This window comes from Protomyctophum parallelum (assembly GCF_964188405.1).
Source record: "Protomyctophum parallelum genome assembly, chromosome: 10".
Lineage (NCBI taxonomy): Eukaryota > Metazoa > Chordata > Actinopteri > Myctophiformes > Myctophidae > Protomyctophum > Protomyctophum parallelum.
In genome coordinates, this window is record NC_139704.1 from 40,887,059 (window position 1) to 40,904,282 (window position 17,224).

General features: G+C 43.0%; 2 protein-coding genes across 2 annotated transcripts; both read right to left on the reverse strand.

Annotated features, from left to right (window-relative positions):
* Positions 1 to 5,688: 5,688 nt before the first annotated feature.
* Positions 5,689 to 7,520, reverse strand: hmx2 (H6 family homeobox 2). Its single transcript, XM_083774547.1, has 2 exons — positions 7,145 to 7,520; positions 5,689 to 6,260 (listed from the first exon to the last, which is right to left on the reverse strand). Exons 1-2 carry the CDS (start codon positions 7,422 to 7,424, stop codon positions 5,704 to 5,706), a joined length of 837 nt encoding a protein of 278 aa, XP_083630673.1. The 5' UTR covers positions 7,425 to 7,520; the 3' UTR covers positions 5,689 to 5,703.
* An 8,087-nt stretch (positions 7,521 to 15,607) lies between these two features.
* On the reverse strand, positions 15,608 to 16,925 carry hmx3a (H6 family homeobox 3a; the record flags this gene model as incomplete). The annotated part of the gene is made up of 2 exons (XM_083774705.1): positions 15,608 to 16,236; positions 16,634 to 16,925. 2 exons carry the CDS (start codon positions 16,923 to 16,925, stop codon positions 15,608 to 15,610), a joined length of 921 nt encoding a protein of 306 aa, XP_083630831.1.
* Positions 16,926 to 17,224: the final 299 nt, after the last annotated feature.

Genomic DNA, 17,224 nt, shown 5'->3' on the forward strand with positions numbered 1-17,224 from the left:
GTGATTAACATGAACCTAAGAGACTTTCATGTTTTCATGTTCTGTGACAACTCATACTTCTTAATATCTCATCCGTGAATTTTGAAGACAATGTATTAATACCTTGTGTGGTTACAAAAAGATTGTTGATTTGTGGAAATAATCTTGTTGATATGAGCTTTTGTTTGCAAAAGAGAATGTATATGTATGTATGTATGTATGTATGTATGTATGTATGTAAATTATTTTTAACTGGAAATCCACGATCACTTTCTCCTGTCATGTTTCAGCATTCAATCATTCGCTAAGATTTACTATACAGAGCTTGCCACTGTAAATACCCTCTCCAATGGTAATGAGACGAAATAAATAAATAAACAAACAGAGCCGATATCTCCGTCTGTGAGGCCAATCATTTGAGGGAGCCGGGAAAGCAAACAGTTCTAATGCCCCAGCCGAGAAACTTAATTTACCAATTTGCGGGAAGACAAGATGGCAGGAAACAAGCCAATTTGCCTCATGTGCAGTGCACAACAAACCCCAGCCTCACTCCCCGGCCTTATGAGAAGTAATTATCCCTAAAAAGGGATGCCATGCTGTATTAAGATGAAGCCGCATCAAAACGAGGGAGACGGCCTCATTACAAGTAATTATGAGGGAATTAGAAACATCATTTAACTAAACGAGCAAATAATGTCCAGGATATTGAAGAAGCTGCCTGCACTTCTGCCGACCGCTGCAAGTCCCATTACAAAAATTGTGGGTCTTTAATAGAATAATGACATGCTTTATCTTCCCTATCCTCTCTCTGAGAGGGTCTTGGAGGAGGGGAAGGGGTGGTTTGAAAACAACTGTTGCAGAGCTGTGTGCCTGTGGTGTGGCCTCACTCTTGAGTGTGTAGAGAAAGGCCTCCAAGATAATCCCCCTATTATCCTTACAAATACAAAATGGAGAGCAGAAAATTGTACCTCAAATCCATTATAGTGTTAAAGGTAATGCTAATGGCCTTATCTCTAGAGAGAGAACGCTGACTTTCCTGCAAACACTCTAGCCTATAGTCTAACACATTTTGGCCAGAGAATGGCACTTCACCACACGCAACTAAAGAAATGGTTGGTAATTTACCAATGGAGCATTATGCCGATTTCCATTAAAGCCATCATTTTTGTTGGCCGAGTATATCCGTGTGTTCTTGAGGACTTTGACTTCTGATGTAAATACATTGTTGAACTTTACAAACTCACTGTGACTCAAAATATAGATGTTTTTCTTCAATGCTTACAAATATTCAATTGTTTCAATATTATAATTATATAAAGAAATCACACCCGTGTGAAGTGAGGGGCACTCTTATCATCATACATCATCTCATTCTGGCCAATCACAATTTGCGTCCTCAATTTTGTCAATGTTTGCGTTTACACAATGTTATGTTGCACAAACCCTCAAAACGGTAGCAAAACAATCAAAGCTGTGCATAGGAGGGGCTAGCGCCCCTCAACAATTACACTTGTGTGAAGTGAGAGGTGCCCACTGTGGCTGCCACATGACGTCACTGCTTAAAGAAAACATTAGAAGTCCATAGACTTGGTTGCCACATGACGTCATTTCTGAATGCCAGATTTTGCAGGGGATAGCAATGTAAACAATTGGTTTAAGATTAATACAAATCTATCTCCTTTTTATGCTCAGAGGTAGATTCACTTCACTTCCAATTCAGTCAATTCAGGATTTCTATGTAACCAATATAGTACATAGAAGGGCCATTCCTAATTATATCTTGCTTCAAATAATTGGCCTGACTTGTCTTAGAAAGAGTCTTCGGAAAGGATTATAGAGATGATATAGCCACAACTTATCACAAACAACAAACGTACAATGTTTTTTACTCATTTGAGCTGTCCACTGCTGTCTCCTTAGGCACAGAAATGTATTCCTGTCCACAGAAAGAAGGTAGGGTGGGGGTAAATACAATTTCCCTTCAGCTCCTTCATTTCCAGTTGATATAAAACAGAATCGCAGAGAGGAGGGGGAAAAAAACCCACTTCTGGTCCGAGCTCTCCTTTTTCACCATTAGCCCCATGAATAGGAGAGTCAGTTAAAGGCCCGTCGGATGACAGGGCTTGCCTCGGAAACCTTGTTATGCTTCCCTTCAAATTCATTTAGGGGAGCAAAACAGGTCTTGAGAGTTGTCTGGCTTAATGCATGGCGATCGCTTTTATAAAACTCTTGTCTTGAGGCGGACTGGAGCATCTGCATCTGCTCACAGTGGCCATATTCCATAACCTTTCCGCTCTAATGTGAAGCCACACGCGTTGGGCCCTCTTGAATTCAAGTGCCAGTAAACATGTTAGCAAATAGTTGAGGAAATACATCCCCCCCTCCTCAAAATAAATGACATGCTGTAACATCCCTGGTGTTCATTTGTACATTTGTAATTCAGGGTGTGTACAAATCCACCTAATCCACATTATGAACGGGTCGTAAATAAAGTGACGGTCGACCAGTGCAGTGCGACCCATTGTAATATATTCACCACTGGGGCGGTTGTGGTCGGCAACCTGGTGTGTTGTGTGTGCATTTATTATTTCAGTAAGTACAGAAAGTGATACCCATATAAAGATCCTTCAAATGTTCTTTGAAAATACATCCATGAAAATCCTTCTGTTCCCTTGTACTCTGTCTCTCTCTCTCTCTCTCTCTCTCTCTCTCTCCTGTACAAGCCACAATTTCCATTACTGCCATCGTAAATTATGCTTGCTTTTCACCTTACCAGGCAGGTCTGATGAATCCTAAGGCACAACACATCATCTCAACAAATCTTCATCACCGTGCCAGTCGCCGCCCCTGTGCCGTTTAAACCACTTCAAATCATTTTCATTGCCCCGCTATTAAAATTTGTAATTCACACCTGCCATTGGGGCGATACATAGTTACATAGCAACGCCCCCGCCACGGCTCTCTAATCCTCTGTCTCTCCCTCACTCTGACACTCTTTTAACTGTTCATCTCCCCACCTCTATATACCTCCCATTCCTTCCTCTCTCTCTCTCTCTCTCTCTCATATGTAAATCAAAAAACCCCAGGTGACAGGTGTGATGCAGATTTCCCATAAGACAGTGAGGGCTCACGCGTCCGTCCATCCATCCTCACAGAGTGGCGTATTGCCGTCAAACCTGATGACATAATGACCACTGAGAAACTAATAAACAGCTTCATTCACCCAAAGCTGTTGCCCCTTTCCATGAGCACCCCCCCCCCCCCCCCCTCCCAACACCCCCCCCCCACTGTCGGTCTCCCGCTCTCTCTATTTCTCCCCTCCCTCTACACCTATCTGTCACAAATTCATCCTCCTGCGCCTCACCTCTCCGCTGGCGCTGGAGTTACCCATAAATCTCGGCTGTTGTCCAACGCCATCCATTTTCCCAGAAACACGGCGCGGCTGTTGCAGAAATTGGGTCAGGCATAATCTGCAGGGCAACAGAGCCTCACCAGTCATGGTTCTGCTAGGTAATGTAGCCATTAGCACAGAGAGAGAGAGAGAGTGAGAGAGAGAGAGAGAGAGAGAGAGAGACAGGGAGACACACAGAGGGGCGAGAGATTAGGGGTGGGTTGGGATTCCTTGTACATTATGTGACACCCAAGAAAAGCGGCTGAATGACACAGGTTTATCGTTCCACATCACCCATGGGACATAATTCTGTGTGTGACGTGTGTGCGTGTGTGTGTGTGTGTGTGTACACACACGTTTGTGCATGAGTGCATGTGGATTTGTGTCTTTAGAGATTGATTGAAAACTTTAGTCACAAATGTACAGCACGAGGTACAGTAAAGAGATTAAAGCTAAAAGGATAACACAAAAAAGTCCTGGCGACTTATTGCCTTTGAGGTCCTATAGTGTATCCTATTTGTATTGTGTGTATAGTGTGGGTGCTCGTGTGCGCCAAATTGCCTTGTGAAAGAGCAAATCTTAATTTGACAATGCAAGAGCTGCTTGAGCTCAAACCCATTTCTAAAAACGAATAAATAAAACCATATCCGTTATACCCAGAATGTTAAGCGTAAATGATATACTGCAGTTTATTACTTAGACAGGTGAAATGCATGGCGTCACTGAGTGACGACGAGAGTCTTGAACTTTGACAATACACCCCATTATTAGGTTTCCTCTTACAAGGCCTGATGCTTGAGAACCCTATAATGCAGACTTCAAATGACAGAAGATCCCGCCCAGAGGCATGATTGGCCAGCGATGGTGTGCATCTCTTTGCACCCCCACCCCTCATGGTCCCCTCCACACACACACACACACACACACACACACACACACACACACACACACACACAGAGGGTTGCGTCTGTCTTTTAGCTGCCTGTGCTATTACAAGGTGCTGCTAACTGAGGTACTGGTACACCAATGTTTGATTGGAAAACTGAGCCATGTTTATTATTGATATAGACCAGTGCAGATTGGAAGGATAAAATAAATACATGTTGAGTGAATATAAAACTGCATATTTTTACACAAGTTGACTGACATGCCATGCATGCAGGTGCTTGTAGTGTAGGCTATATATTTAACAATGAAAAAACTACAGTATTGGACCATGCAAAACAATTATGATTTTACACATCATCTGTATAGGCTATATATATAATATTAGGCTACATATTTAACACTAATCATTTGTACATTACACACACACACACACACACACACACACACACGTGTCAAATATGTATAATACGGATGATGTGTAAATGTATTATTTTATCATGGTATATATGATATATCATAATGCCTATATTTATAAAGAAAATGCTATATCTAAATGCTTACTCACACTGTTTATTTACTTCTGTTCCGAACCATACTGTAAGGTTAAGTTATCAGTTATATCTACATAACAGTTATGCATAACTACAGCCAATTTATATAAAAACAAAAACGTACTATTTACATACTATTACAAATGTTTAAAATGTGTTTAATATGCTCTGGTTCTAAGTGTATTCGACTGCATGATTTCACAAAATGCCAAGAAAACCAAGTATTAACTTGCAGTTGAGCAAAGGACATGCTGCAATTGCCAAATGTGTAACAGTTGACACACAGGTTGACAAGGGACTTTCTTTGAAGCAACCTGAAACATGTGCAACAAAACCAAGCAAAAGCACATTTTGACTGATATAGAAAATTTATTGAATGAGTAGAATATTTTTAATGTCTAAATTACAATAGAAACAATGTTTTTTTCCCCTCTCAAATGGAAGAATTGCGTTCTTTAATGTCAGTATAACATGGTGGGCTCAGCTCATTAAAATAATATGACTGGCATGTGTCCTCATCTGATAACCAATCATCATAATAATAAAACAGATTAAATGCATCAAGTGTTGGTTTTTAAGACACTCTCAACCATGTATACATTTTTTGACTGATGATATGAAGGGTAAATTTTCACAAAAACACCCTTTGTTAAAGGGGAAAATAATTAAAAAGAATAAGTCAAAAATTAATACCATTATACACATTGTGTATTTTAAAGGAAGCTTGATTGCTTTCGTGTGAGACATGGCTGCATAATAAGAATAGCCTACCCTCAACAAATAAAGTGAATATACGTGGATTATGCCAAGAGACATATAAGAATGTTGTATTGTTTTGTAATGTGTTATTTATATTTTTTTGGTGGACTATTACTGCGCACGTAGCGTATAGAGTCAATATTCAATCTTGTTATACAGGTTGTATAACGGTAAAGCTGACAGGTTGCTCCCTGGGTAGTACAGGGGCGTCGGAAAGGCGATAGACCTGGGAACTGGAACGCGCAGCAAGGAGTTATCTCGGAAAACGAGCGGCATGCCCACTAGTGTCTGCGCCGAAGCGTGGGCCATGTTGGCCGCCTCCAGCTCGGCCGAGAGCTGCCGCTTCCACTTGTTCCGCCTGTTCTGGAACCACGTCTTGACCTGCGTCTCCGTCAGCTGCAGGCTGGAGGCCAGGCACGCGCGCTCCGAGCTGCTCAGGTACCGTTTCATGTCGAACGTGGACTCCAGCTGGTAGACCTGGCTGCGGGAGAAAACGGTGCGGGTCTTCTTCTTGTTGTTGTTGGCCGAGTTGCTGCCCTGCTTGTCCGCAGCGTCTGTCTGTCTCTCCTGCTCCGATAACGGGGACATTTGTCTCTCCTGTTCCTCTTTGTAATCCTGCAGCAGGGGCTGATGTGGCAGGTGCGGTCGCCGTGCAAGCGCGTCATTTCTAGACAGAAGTCCTTTTGATGTGCCTATGTGGGTGATTTTGAGGGGGTACGGAGGAAAATAAGATCAATTAGGGTACAATAAGATCATTCAGCTGAATAAATACATTTACATTTTCAGTAGGAGGCTATATAAAATAGGCTACTTGCAGTCTATATCTTTTGTGTTTGCGTATATTTAAACATTTGCATAATAACTAGGCTATACAACACAGCACGTGCACACACACAAATCCAATTACGGAATTGTTCACTCACTCTGCATGAGAGTTCATCAAGTGTGAACTTTGACTTGCTAAATCGACTGCTGAAAGCCTTTGACTTTTTGAATAAACAATTCAATGAGTATGCTTGGTCTACAGCAGGCTATTAATTAATTCAGACTATATTTAACGCTCAATTGACGATATGTAGTGCAGTCATTGTGAAAACATGTTTAACCAATTAGCAGACTCGATTAAATTTGAAATGAGTGGAAACACAGAGGGCTAATTATTTGACCTCCCTTCCCACTCTTCACTGCAGCAGCAACGATACAGGAAAAACAAAACAAAACCAAAACAATTTATTTGCCGTCGCAAACAGACGAATCAGTATTGGTATAAGTATTGATTTGGTGCATATATAGGCCTATACTGTGCCAAACTTTAATACTTTGGTGTATAGGGTTCTATGAAGAAACTTAGTTTGTGCTATTTATTTAGACCTACCTTTATGATAATAATGTTCTGCTAAATAATTGTAAAGCATTAATAACGTATTAATTGGCCCATATTGTTTTCAGTTCAACAATAACAAAATCAATCTGACATGTCATGGCAACGTGAATTCCATGCACAATTCGCTTATATTTATCTCGCAACGATAAAATATTCCGAGTATATAGCTCGTAAAAAATGAGAAATTCTTACCTAAACATGAGAAAGGATGTGGCGGGCGGCGGTGCTGTGTGCATGGTTCGCTGTGGCCGGTGTCCGAGCAGAAGCAGTCTGCCGAGTCCTCCCCGCCGCTGCACTCGTCCTCCGAAGACACGGACAGAGAGCGCCTCCGCGGCGGCTGCAGCGCCTTGGAGAGGTCCTTCGCCCCGGAGCGCGGCGACACGGACGGCGCGGTGCCCAAAATCGACTGGATAGTAAAGCTGGAAATCGGGGGCGCCGAGCACTTGCTTCCGCTGTCTTCTTTGCTGCTCATTCTCGCTTCATAACAATAGGCTTATCGACTAAAGATGTCCCTTCTTCTCCTTGTATTCCGTTGTTATCGATTCCTACACTGTTACGCACCTGGCGTGTAAACTGTTCAGAAAAGCTTCTTCTGTTGTTGTTTTTTAAACGCGTATTTTATGGTGAAGGGGTAGGAGTTGTTTTTCTAGCGGCTCTGGAAACATGAGTGTATTCCAGGTCTACCTCCACGCTCTCTGGATCATAGGCAGTGTGTTGTGGCGTTGCTTCATTTGCATGTAGGTAAGCTCCGCCGTGAGCCAATCACACGCTCAAACTGAGCCCGGAAATTTCAAACTCCTGTCAATGTCTTGAGATGAGACGAGGAGAGCGAGAGAGCCACTAAGAACAGTGTAGGCTAATGTGCATTATGCCATTTACTTGAAGTTGCCACACTTAATAATTGCAGGCATGTCCTCTGACTTCGAGACTATATGCTTTAAAAATGATTGGACATTGGACAGTCAGTGTTTCGAACAAATAGACGAAAAAAAATAAGCTGATCTATATAATGTGGTGTGTGTGACGTGTGTGTGTGTGTGTGTGTGTGTGTGTGTGTGTGTGTGTGTGTGTGTGTGTGTGTGTGTGTGTGTGTGTGTGTGTGTGTGTGTGTGTGTGTGTGTGTGTGCAGCGACGTAGAGTCTGTGGGGGCCACGGGGCCATGGCCCCCATGAAGAATCCTAGGGCCCCTTTCGGCCCCCATGAAGATTTTCGTGGACATTTTACATTTACATTACATATTTTCTGGGAATTCCGAACATTTTGGACCTCTCCGCCGGCAATCTGAGAATCCCATCGTCAAATATTCGGGAAAACAGCGCCTCCCCTGTTGTTCCTCAGGCAACAGTCTGTCTTGAGAGACACCGGCCGTCCAAGAGGTGTTAAAAAGTGCTAATCGGGTTTCTTTTGTAGTTGATCTTGAGGCGTGACATAATAACACTGATCAAGAATTCACCAAAGAGACCTAACCACAGACTAGTGAGACTACACACTGACTCGAGAAAAGACCCATATCGTCCAAAATAGGCTGATCAGTCGCTGTCTGTGTATAGGCTAATTCATTGGTAAAAGTATGCTAAAGAACTCATTTTTAGACCATTTGGGAAATAAATAAATCCGCGGCGGCGGCCTCGCTTCGCTCGGCCGCAACAGTCCCCCCAACGCAATTCTGTAGCCTACCCAAAGGTATAACGCACCCACCGCCTATGATCTCTCTCTCTCTCCCTCCGTATCTCTCTATATCTCCCTCTCTCTCTCTCCCTCTCTCTCTATCTCTCTCTCTCATAATAATAATAATATAGTCCTGAAAGTCCTCACCTTGGCTTGGACATTGGCCTAGCTGCTTTAAAAGTACCAGCGAAAACAACTTATTTTTTTCCGCGCTGCGGCGGGGGGGTGGGGGGGGGGGGCGGGGAGGCGGGGCTGCGGGGTGGGGGGGGGACGGGCCCCCTTGAGGATTGATCAAACTCTTCGGCTCTGTGTGTGTGTGTGTGTGTGTGTGTGTGTGTGTGTGCGCAGTATTGTAGGGTACCCCTAATAATGTATTTTGAACATAATTTAATTATTATACTGTATTAACTATACTTTTAAAGAGATTACATTTATTTATTTGTCCAAAGAAGATTCATTATAACACATTTTAAAATAAAACCTCTCATGATATGGAATATAATATGACTATATGCGTCAACATCAACATCCATATAGGCAACATGTTGACCTGCTTATAGACAACATGGAGAATGACCTCATGCTAGAACTGTCATGTCGGCTTATTCTATTACCCCTTTACATGGTAAATTGGCCGGGATGATCCAGCATACAGTCGTGGAACTAATATAGGGGGCCCAACTCATTTTTCCTGGAAATAATAAACTCATTCCGCGTCCATTATCTGCGATTAAGAATTAATTTGATCATTACTGAACTAATCTGCTCCGTGCTGCCCATGGAGTGGAGGGGCATGCTAATTGATTGACTAATTGATTGGAGGGTGGGGCGTCCCACCCCCCCCCCCCCCATCCCCGCCCGCTCCCCTCTTTTTTTCTCTGCATGTCTGGCGGGACAGCTGCGGGGCTCAAGTTGGCGGTTCGGGCACATTATCCCTCTTTACTGCTTTCCGAGGGACCCCCAGACACATTACAAATGGTCAGCTTTAATCATCATGTCAGCGTCCTGGTCGGTAGCTATAGGCTACCTCTAGTTATTATTATAGCAGTCTGTCTGTGGCTGTGCGGACAACACCGTGATGTTGCTTTCTATTTACAGGTGGACTCAGTTTACTTAATAATACTATAGGTAATAATAATAATAAATATAATAATAATAATAATAATAATAATAATAATATATATGATGATGATGATGATGATGATGATGATGATGATGATGACGACGACTATAACGATGATGATGATAATGATTATTTATGATGGTGGTCGACACTGGTCGTGGTTATCATGTTGTGGACTTGGTGATGTTATTGGTCTGCAGGCTATAACCTATAAGACCAATAGTATAACAGCAGCCAAATAGGAGCATCTGCACGTGTAAATATCGTCGAATTGGGGGGCGAGCATCTGTTAAACGATCTCTACAAAACGCATATGCCCACACTGTGAGACGAGCCTTGACTAAAGTGGGGAAATATATGAGGGGCAGTCAGTGTGCGCGGTGCGGGATTTACGGAGCCTATACATAAGGCGTGAAATCTGCAGCGACAGTTAAATGGGCTCATTTTATGCCGCTCCTTTCAAACAAAGATCTTTGTCAATATAGCTATATAGCTTCCACCGTTTAGGCAACTTTTCCAAAGTGACATTACTAGGGCCCAGTTCAATATTAGGCTAATAACACATACTGCTGGAATGATGCTGGAAACTTATTGACATACAGGCCTGACTATATTGGATTAAACACTGCAGCATGACCTGATTTATAATTAGTCGAATGACGGTGCAGCCTGGTCCGTGCCAAAGAAATAGCCTATATCATAAGCTCACGACAACACATAATATTGCAACATGTTGTGGGCTTGTGGAGCTGATATTTTCGTCGCTGCATAGACACCGTTGCACGACGCAGTATAGCCATACAGTATAGCCTATGAATTCAAACGGATCCGTAACAGACTTTGCAGGCCTATATATTCTGATGAAGAATTGCGTGGTATAAATATGGTGTAGGCTAATCACATGTTGCTTTCTTAACTTCATCCACAATGTAGTATAGGCTAAGCGCCCATGCAGACCCCTGACAATGTTCCTATACATTTTACAGGCTTTAAAATTAAAATAAAATATAGCCAAACAGCCATTGCATCATGGTGATAGGTGGCAGCCCTACCGCAATAAGAGAACAAGATCTTTAAAGGCCCAGAAAGACAGATGAAGTTATGAGGCGCTTTGATCTAGGAATCAAGCTTCGATAAATATTAAACAAAGACCCTTTACACGTGTGTATTATGATATATGGCGTGTCCAACTCTAGAATAAGGAAATTACCAGAGAAAATGATATCAATAAATTTTCTAAGTATAAACGTTGATTATGTTTCGATTTTCATTCAAGGAAGCGGGGCCTGGTCTTTTTTCAGAGGGCGCTTGCTTCCGTGCATGTGCACGCGCGTGCTCGCGCGCGCGTGTGTGTGAGAGAGAGAGAGAGAGTGAAAGAGAGGGGGAGAGAGTATATAGGGAGAGAGACGGAGCGAGGGAGAGAGAGAGAGAGAAAGAGGGGAGAGAGAGAGTATGAGGGAGAGAGTATATAGGGAGAGAGACGGAGCGAGGGAGAGAGAGAGAGAAAGAGGGGAGAGAGAGTATGAGGGAGAGAGTATAGGGAGAGAGACGGAGCGAGGGAGAGAGAGAGAGAAAGAGGGGAGAGAGAGAGTATGAGGGAGAGAGTATAGGGAGAGAGACGGAGCGAGGGAGAGAGAGAGAGAGAAAGAGGGGAGAGAGAGAGTATGAGGGAGAGAGTATATAGGGAGAGAGACGGAGCGAGGGAGAGAGAGAGAGAGAAAGAGGGGAGAGAGAGAGTATGAGGGAGAGAGTATATAGGGAGAGAGACGGAGCGAGGGAGAGAGAGAGAGAGAAAGAGGGGAGAGAGAGTATGAGGGAGAGAGTATATAGGGAGAGAGACGGAGCGAGGGAGAGAGAGAGAGAAAGAGGGGAGAGAGAGAGTATGAGGGAGAGAGTATATAGGGAGAGAGACGGAGCGAGGGAGAGAGAGAGAGAAAGAGGGGAGAGAGAGAGTATGAGGGAGAGAGTATAGGGAGAGAGACGGAGCGAGGGAGAGAGAGAGAGAAAGAGGGGAGAGAGAGAGTATGAGGGAGAGAGTATATAGGGAGAGAGACGGAGCGAGGGAGAGAGAGAGAGAAAGAGGGGAGAGAGAGTATGAGGGAGAGAGTATATAGGGAGAGAGACGGAGCGAGGGAGAGAGAGAGAGAAAGAGGGGAGAGAGAGAGTATGAGGGAGAGAGTATAGGGAGAGAGACGGAGCGAGAGAGAGGGGCAGAGTTGTAAGCGCGAGCTGCAGTGAGCACTGAGCACTATAGCCCTGGAGGTGTACAATTTATGTAATCTGAGTGTGGAAATGAACTGGGTAATTTATTGGAAAACAGAAAGTCAAGAAGATTGGATCAGTATAGCCTATCCAAGGGCTCCTATCCATCAAGTTCCAATTAACAACCTAACCATTGAGTTTTAATGGCTTTCCAATCTACTGCCCTGATAGACTCATCAATTCCTCGGGGAGAAATTAAGAAAATCGACCGCCCCTCGGCGCTTCAGTGTCATTCTTCACAGCAACTATATGTCAAATTAAAAACACAATTAAAATTTAAACTGTTCCAATCAGACGGTGCCCCGCAACCTATGTTTCACTTAATAGAACTTTGATGAAAATCTGATGCTCGCATTCAATCAGGAAAGCAAATGGGATAAAGAAGATTTTGCTTTTCAAGAAGTGTCGAAAGAGTTGTCGGCAAGTGTTGGAACCCAGCCGGTGACACATGAGACAGCACTGGACACATCACGATCACGTCATTCTTTAAAATAGTGACACCATGTTTCTCCCGATCTTGAACAATGTCATGTGGGCTATAGGTCCACTTTTCGAAAGTTGCAGTAAATAACTCAGAACATTTTGCTGTCGTAACTCTGAATGTTACGCAAATGTTATACATGTGCGCCCTCTCGAAGTTAAATTAATTAAAGGATATTCGGCTACAGTTGGCCATATCATGCGTGGAAAAAACTGGATATATAGGCTGCAATAAGTATAGCCTGTCAATGACGCACGTCAACAAACGCCAGTGCAGTGCTGTAAAGAAGGATCTAACATTACGCAAAGCTGGTCTCGCCACTTGATACGCGTGTGGTTCCAAACTGGCATTAGGGCCCCGCGCTCAAAATCAGCCACTCAACTTTCCATTTTAATGTAATACACTGAGCACGGCCCCGCGGTCACGTCCGCTTGTCCCGCTCCTGCAAATGTACTTTATCTGATTTTTGCCCTCTCCCCCTTCTCTTTTACATAAAGATGTCGACAAATGGAAATTATTGAGTGGTAATTTTTTCAATTTATGCGCGCAAATCAAGGTCATATAAGCTGAGCCAAAACGGCCCGTGAGCGTTATACCCTTACTTCAAGCAATATGTTAGACGTTTACGGATCGATATGTGCCATGGGGAATAATGCCATACCAATCTATTAATTTTCTGTAATGGGTCCGTGTTGAGTTTGCATGGTTGGTATACGTCAATGGGTGATCTGACGATATCTGAATGCACCCTTTGTCTGGTGATGAGGTCATCATAGCCAACTGATTCGTTTCCAATAACTACATTACTGACAAAAAACAGAAAATTACTTTTAAGCCAAGTTGTTCCAGTTGAGAACACTTTCCCTTCCACTTGTAAAACTACATATACTATTATTAATTCCTTTCATAATTTGACCATGTGTGAATTTGAAGCATGTTTTCTCACTGCACTGCCATGTAGCCATTATTTTTGTCGATGTAAGTTGACCAGTTTTATTTTGGGATGTCAACTGCATGTAACGTCCTAAAATAATTTCCAAAGATTCATCAGTCAGACACAGCTTGAAGCAAACCAACAAACAAAGTTTGTTAATTTCTTCCTTGACTAAAAAAGTGATTTGGGAAACACAGAACGTGCAATAACGAGATAGCGAATAATAATAATAATAATAATAATTAATATTATTAATATAATAATATTACAGTTTTTAGAAAGGACACAACGATATTATCCTTTGTGTAATATACACTCAAACCCAACTCAATCGGAGTTTGATGTCGAAGTGCATCAGCCCGCAAAAAATAAAATATATGGCTTTGTAATTCATTAATAATAATGAATTAGGCCTGTAAAACATTTGCTCACACAAAGTTTAAATGTTGAGAGTATATATAGGCCTGGACTAGCTATATTTTGGAACATGCACAATTAACAGCACTTGATATATCAAATATGTTTCCATATAAGCATGAGCAACACTGGTATATATAACTCTAAATCCAAAGAAGGTTCAATAGATGTGGTTAAATATAAAAACACTTTGCTAGGCTATATTGTAAATGTCACTATAGGCTATATATAGGCATAAGTTCGGGTGCACATGCACGCGCACGGGATGGCAACAGACACACGCGCACACAAGGGGTGGAGGATAAAAATGTTAAAAGACAGCTCGTACTCCACACAGCAATTTCCTCCTCCGAATACATTACCCATAATTTTGGCAAGATGGTGGCAATTACGCATCTAATTGACCGAGCCATTTTTTATGTAAAACAACGCTTTTCAAAAGTGCATAACAGTAGGTTGATTACGGAAGCCCACCTGCTCAAGTTCACATGGTGTGTGTGTGTGTGTGTGTGTGTGTGTGTGTGTGTGTGTGTGTGTGTGTGTGTGTGTGTGTGCGTGTGTTGGGGGGAGGGGGGTGGTTTAGATGTCCGATGTCTGTTTTCAGACAACATTATATAACTGTGTTGATATCAAAGGTTTCATCAATAATATACATTATTTCATATGGATATGGTGAATTCCTGACAGTATAAATTATACTGCGAATTTAGATTTAAGGTAATAGTTTAACAAATTCAGCCTATAAATTACCATCCTATATCATCCGATTATATATATATATTTAAATAGTAAGGCCATGACATTGTGTCTGGAATAGTCTCCATTTATTTCACAACATATTCAGCAATACAATATCAAAACGTTCTTTTTACTGTACAAAGGAGAAGAAGCAGGTCATAGCTCTTCTCATTAAATATACATTTACATTTATACATCAGTAGTTTTTTTTTCTTCTTCTCGAAAACACAAAGTATAGGCTATAGTGACATTTGAGATCATATTGTGCTTTGAGGGCGTGTCCAATTGTCGGGGGAGCGAAAGTGTGAATCGCTAAACTATAACATGAATGAATATTGTACATAAAAAAGATAGACTTGATTGTCCGCTGTCAAGCGCTTTCAAATGACGTGGGCAAAGTTACAACGAAGCCCCACGGATATTCCAACAACAAAATTAACGAGAACAATTGTTTCACCATGCAGTGGATGAGCCAGTAGCTTATAGCTCTTCGTTTACAGCAACTATCCGTGTATCCATGTATTGCACATTGTCGTATATAGTCTCAATTTTGGAAATGTAAAATAACATAAAATAGCCTAAACTATTGTTTCAAACATGGCCACGCACCACCTTGGGCCGCTATTTTTTTTTGTAAACAAGTTCAAAGGTTGTCTTTTGCGTAAAACAAAAACAAACAATAATAGCCTATAATAATAATTGTCAAATTGGGAAAAAATACACTGATCAGGCAGTGTAAGCTATCTTTTGGTCATAATAATAATAATAATAATAATAATAACACCGTAATAGCATATCATAATAATATAAAAAGGCAAATTGTCAGATCAAATGTAAACTGCACCCTATTGGAAAACGACAACAATGTATGCCAAAAATAATTCCAAGTAGTCCTATAAGAGACCGTCTCTTTTCACTTAGGCTATAGACAGTTGGTTGGTTGTACAAAAATAAGTAGTCTTTTTTTTCTTAAATGTTTCGAGTTGATTTCGAAATATACAACAAGAGAAACACTTGTTTTTCTTTCGTCTCTCACACCGGCCTGAGCATCGGCACCGACGTGACGAGGGGGTGGGAGTAGTAGACCGGGTGAGGGAAGGTGAGCAGCGGCTGGCTGACGGGCACGTTGCCCACCACGCCGCCCTCCACCGCTGAGTTCTCGTGGTAGAGGATGGGGACGCGCACTATCCTCTGCGCGGCCGCGTGGCTCAGGTTGGCGGCCTCCAGCTCGGCGGCCAGCTGCCGCTTCCACTTGTTCCTCCGGTTCTGGAACCAGATCTTCACCTGGGTCTCCGTCAGGTGCAGCGACGCGGCCAGGCCGGCCCGCTCCGAGCTGCTCAGGTAGCGTTTCATGTCGAACGTGGACTCCAGCTGGAACACCTGGCTGCGGGAGAACACCGTGCGCGTCTTCTTTTTCCGACACGGCTTCGACTTGTCCCCGCCGTCCTCCTCGTCCCGTTTCTTCCACTCGTCCAACCTGTCGTGGTCGTCTTTCTTGTTGGTCTCCTCCGAGTCGCTCTCCTCCAGGATGATTTCGTCGCCGCTTTTGTTGTCATCGTCGTCTTTGGCGTCGGGGTCGGATTTGAGCACCAGGTCGGGAGTGTCCCTGTCCGTGCCCGAAGTTGGGGATGAGTCTCGCCGTGCAGCTGCCTTCTCGGACACTACAATGGAGACAAGAAATCCGCATTAATTGGAATCGTATTGGTGTGTCTTATACTCTTGCACGGCACTTGTTAGTTAACCACTCTGAACAGCACAGTTGGGTAAATAGCCTATAGCAAGCCTGTTGTATTTCGTTGACTGTATATGCTCTTTAAACCGAATACATATAACATGCCAGGCCGACTCGTGTGGGCATGACGCACGCTCATGTTTACGACCAAAGATAAAAAGTTGGTCTGCGCATCACCAACTTTTGATGCAAGGAATCCATTTAATTTTGCTATATCCGCTTTAAGAAACCAAATTACGTGATGTATAGACTACAATAACGGAATTTCCATGCCAATGCAGTGTAAATGTATATATATAGTAAATGATTAATGATCGTGATCTTACCTTCCGTTCTGTGTAGATGAGCATGAGCTGCTGAGAGCGTGTATGGATACCACCATGCCGAGGTGCGCTCCAAGTAGTGTGCGGGTAGGGCGAACCTCTGCGTGGGCAGGTCAAAGCGTGGAAAGCTAAAGTCCCCGACTTGGGAGAGAGAAAAGCCCCCCTCCAAAGCCGCCTTTGCCGCAGCAAATATGGGTCTCGGTTTGGGTGGTTTGCTATCACAGTTCAGCAAGTTCTTAATGAAGAAAGGAGAATCCTTTGCCGGTGCGCACGTCTCTTGCGTTGTCTCGGGCATTGCGCTGGCGACGGCTGTGGTCTAGACGCCAAGGACCACAGAAGTATGAATTTTAAAGTCTGTAGCAGCAACGCTGACTTACGAAAGATCGATGCACTGGGAGACTCGATTTTCTTCTTTTCTGTGTTTCAGTGGGCAGTGTGCGTCTGGATTGGGCTACGTTTCAGACCAGAGCATCAAGAGCACACACACGCACACACACACACACACACACACACACACACCACCGCCACACACACACTTCTGAACCAAACAAAAAAAAATCACCGAAGTCGAAATATATAAAAAAAATCTCTCAT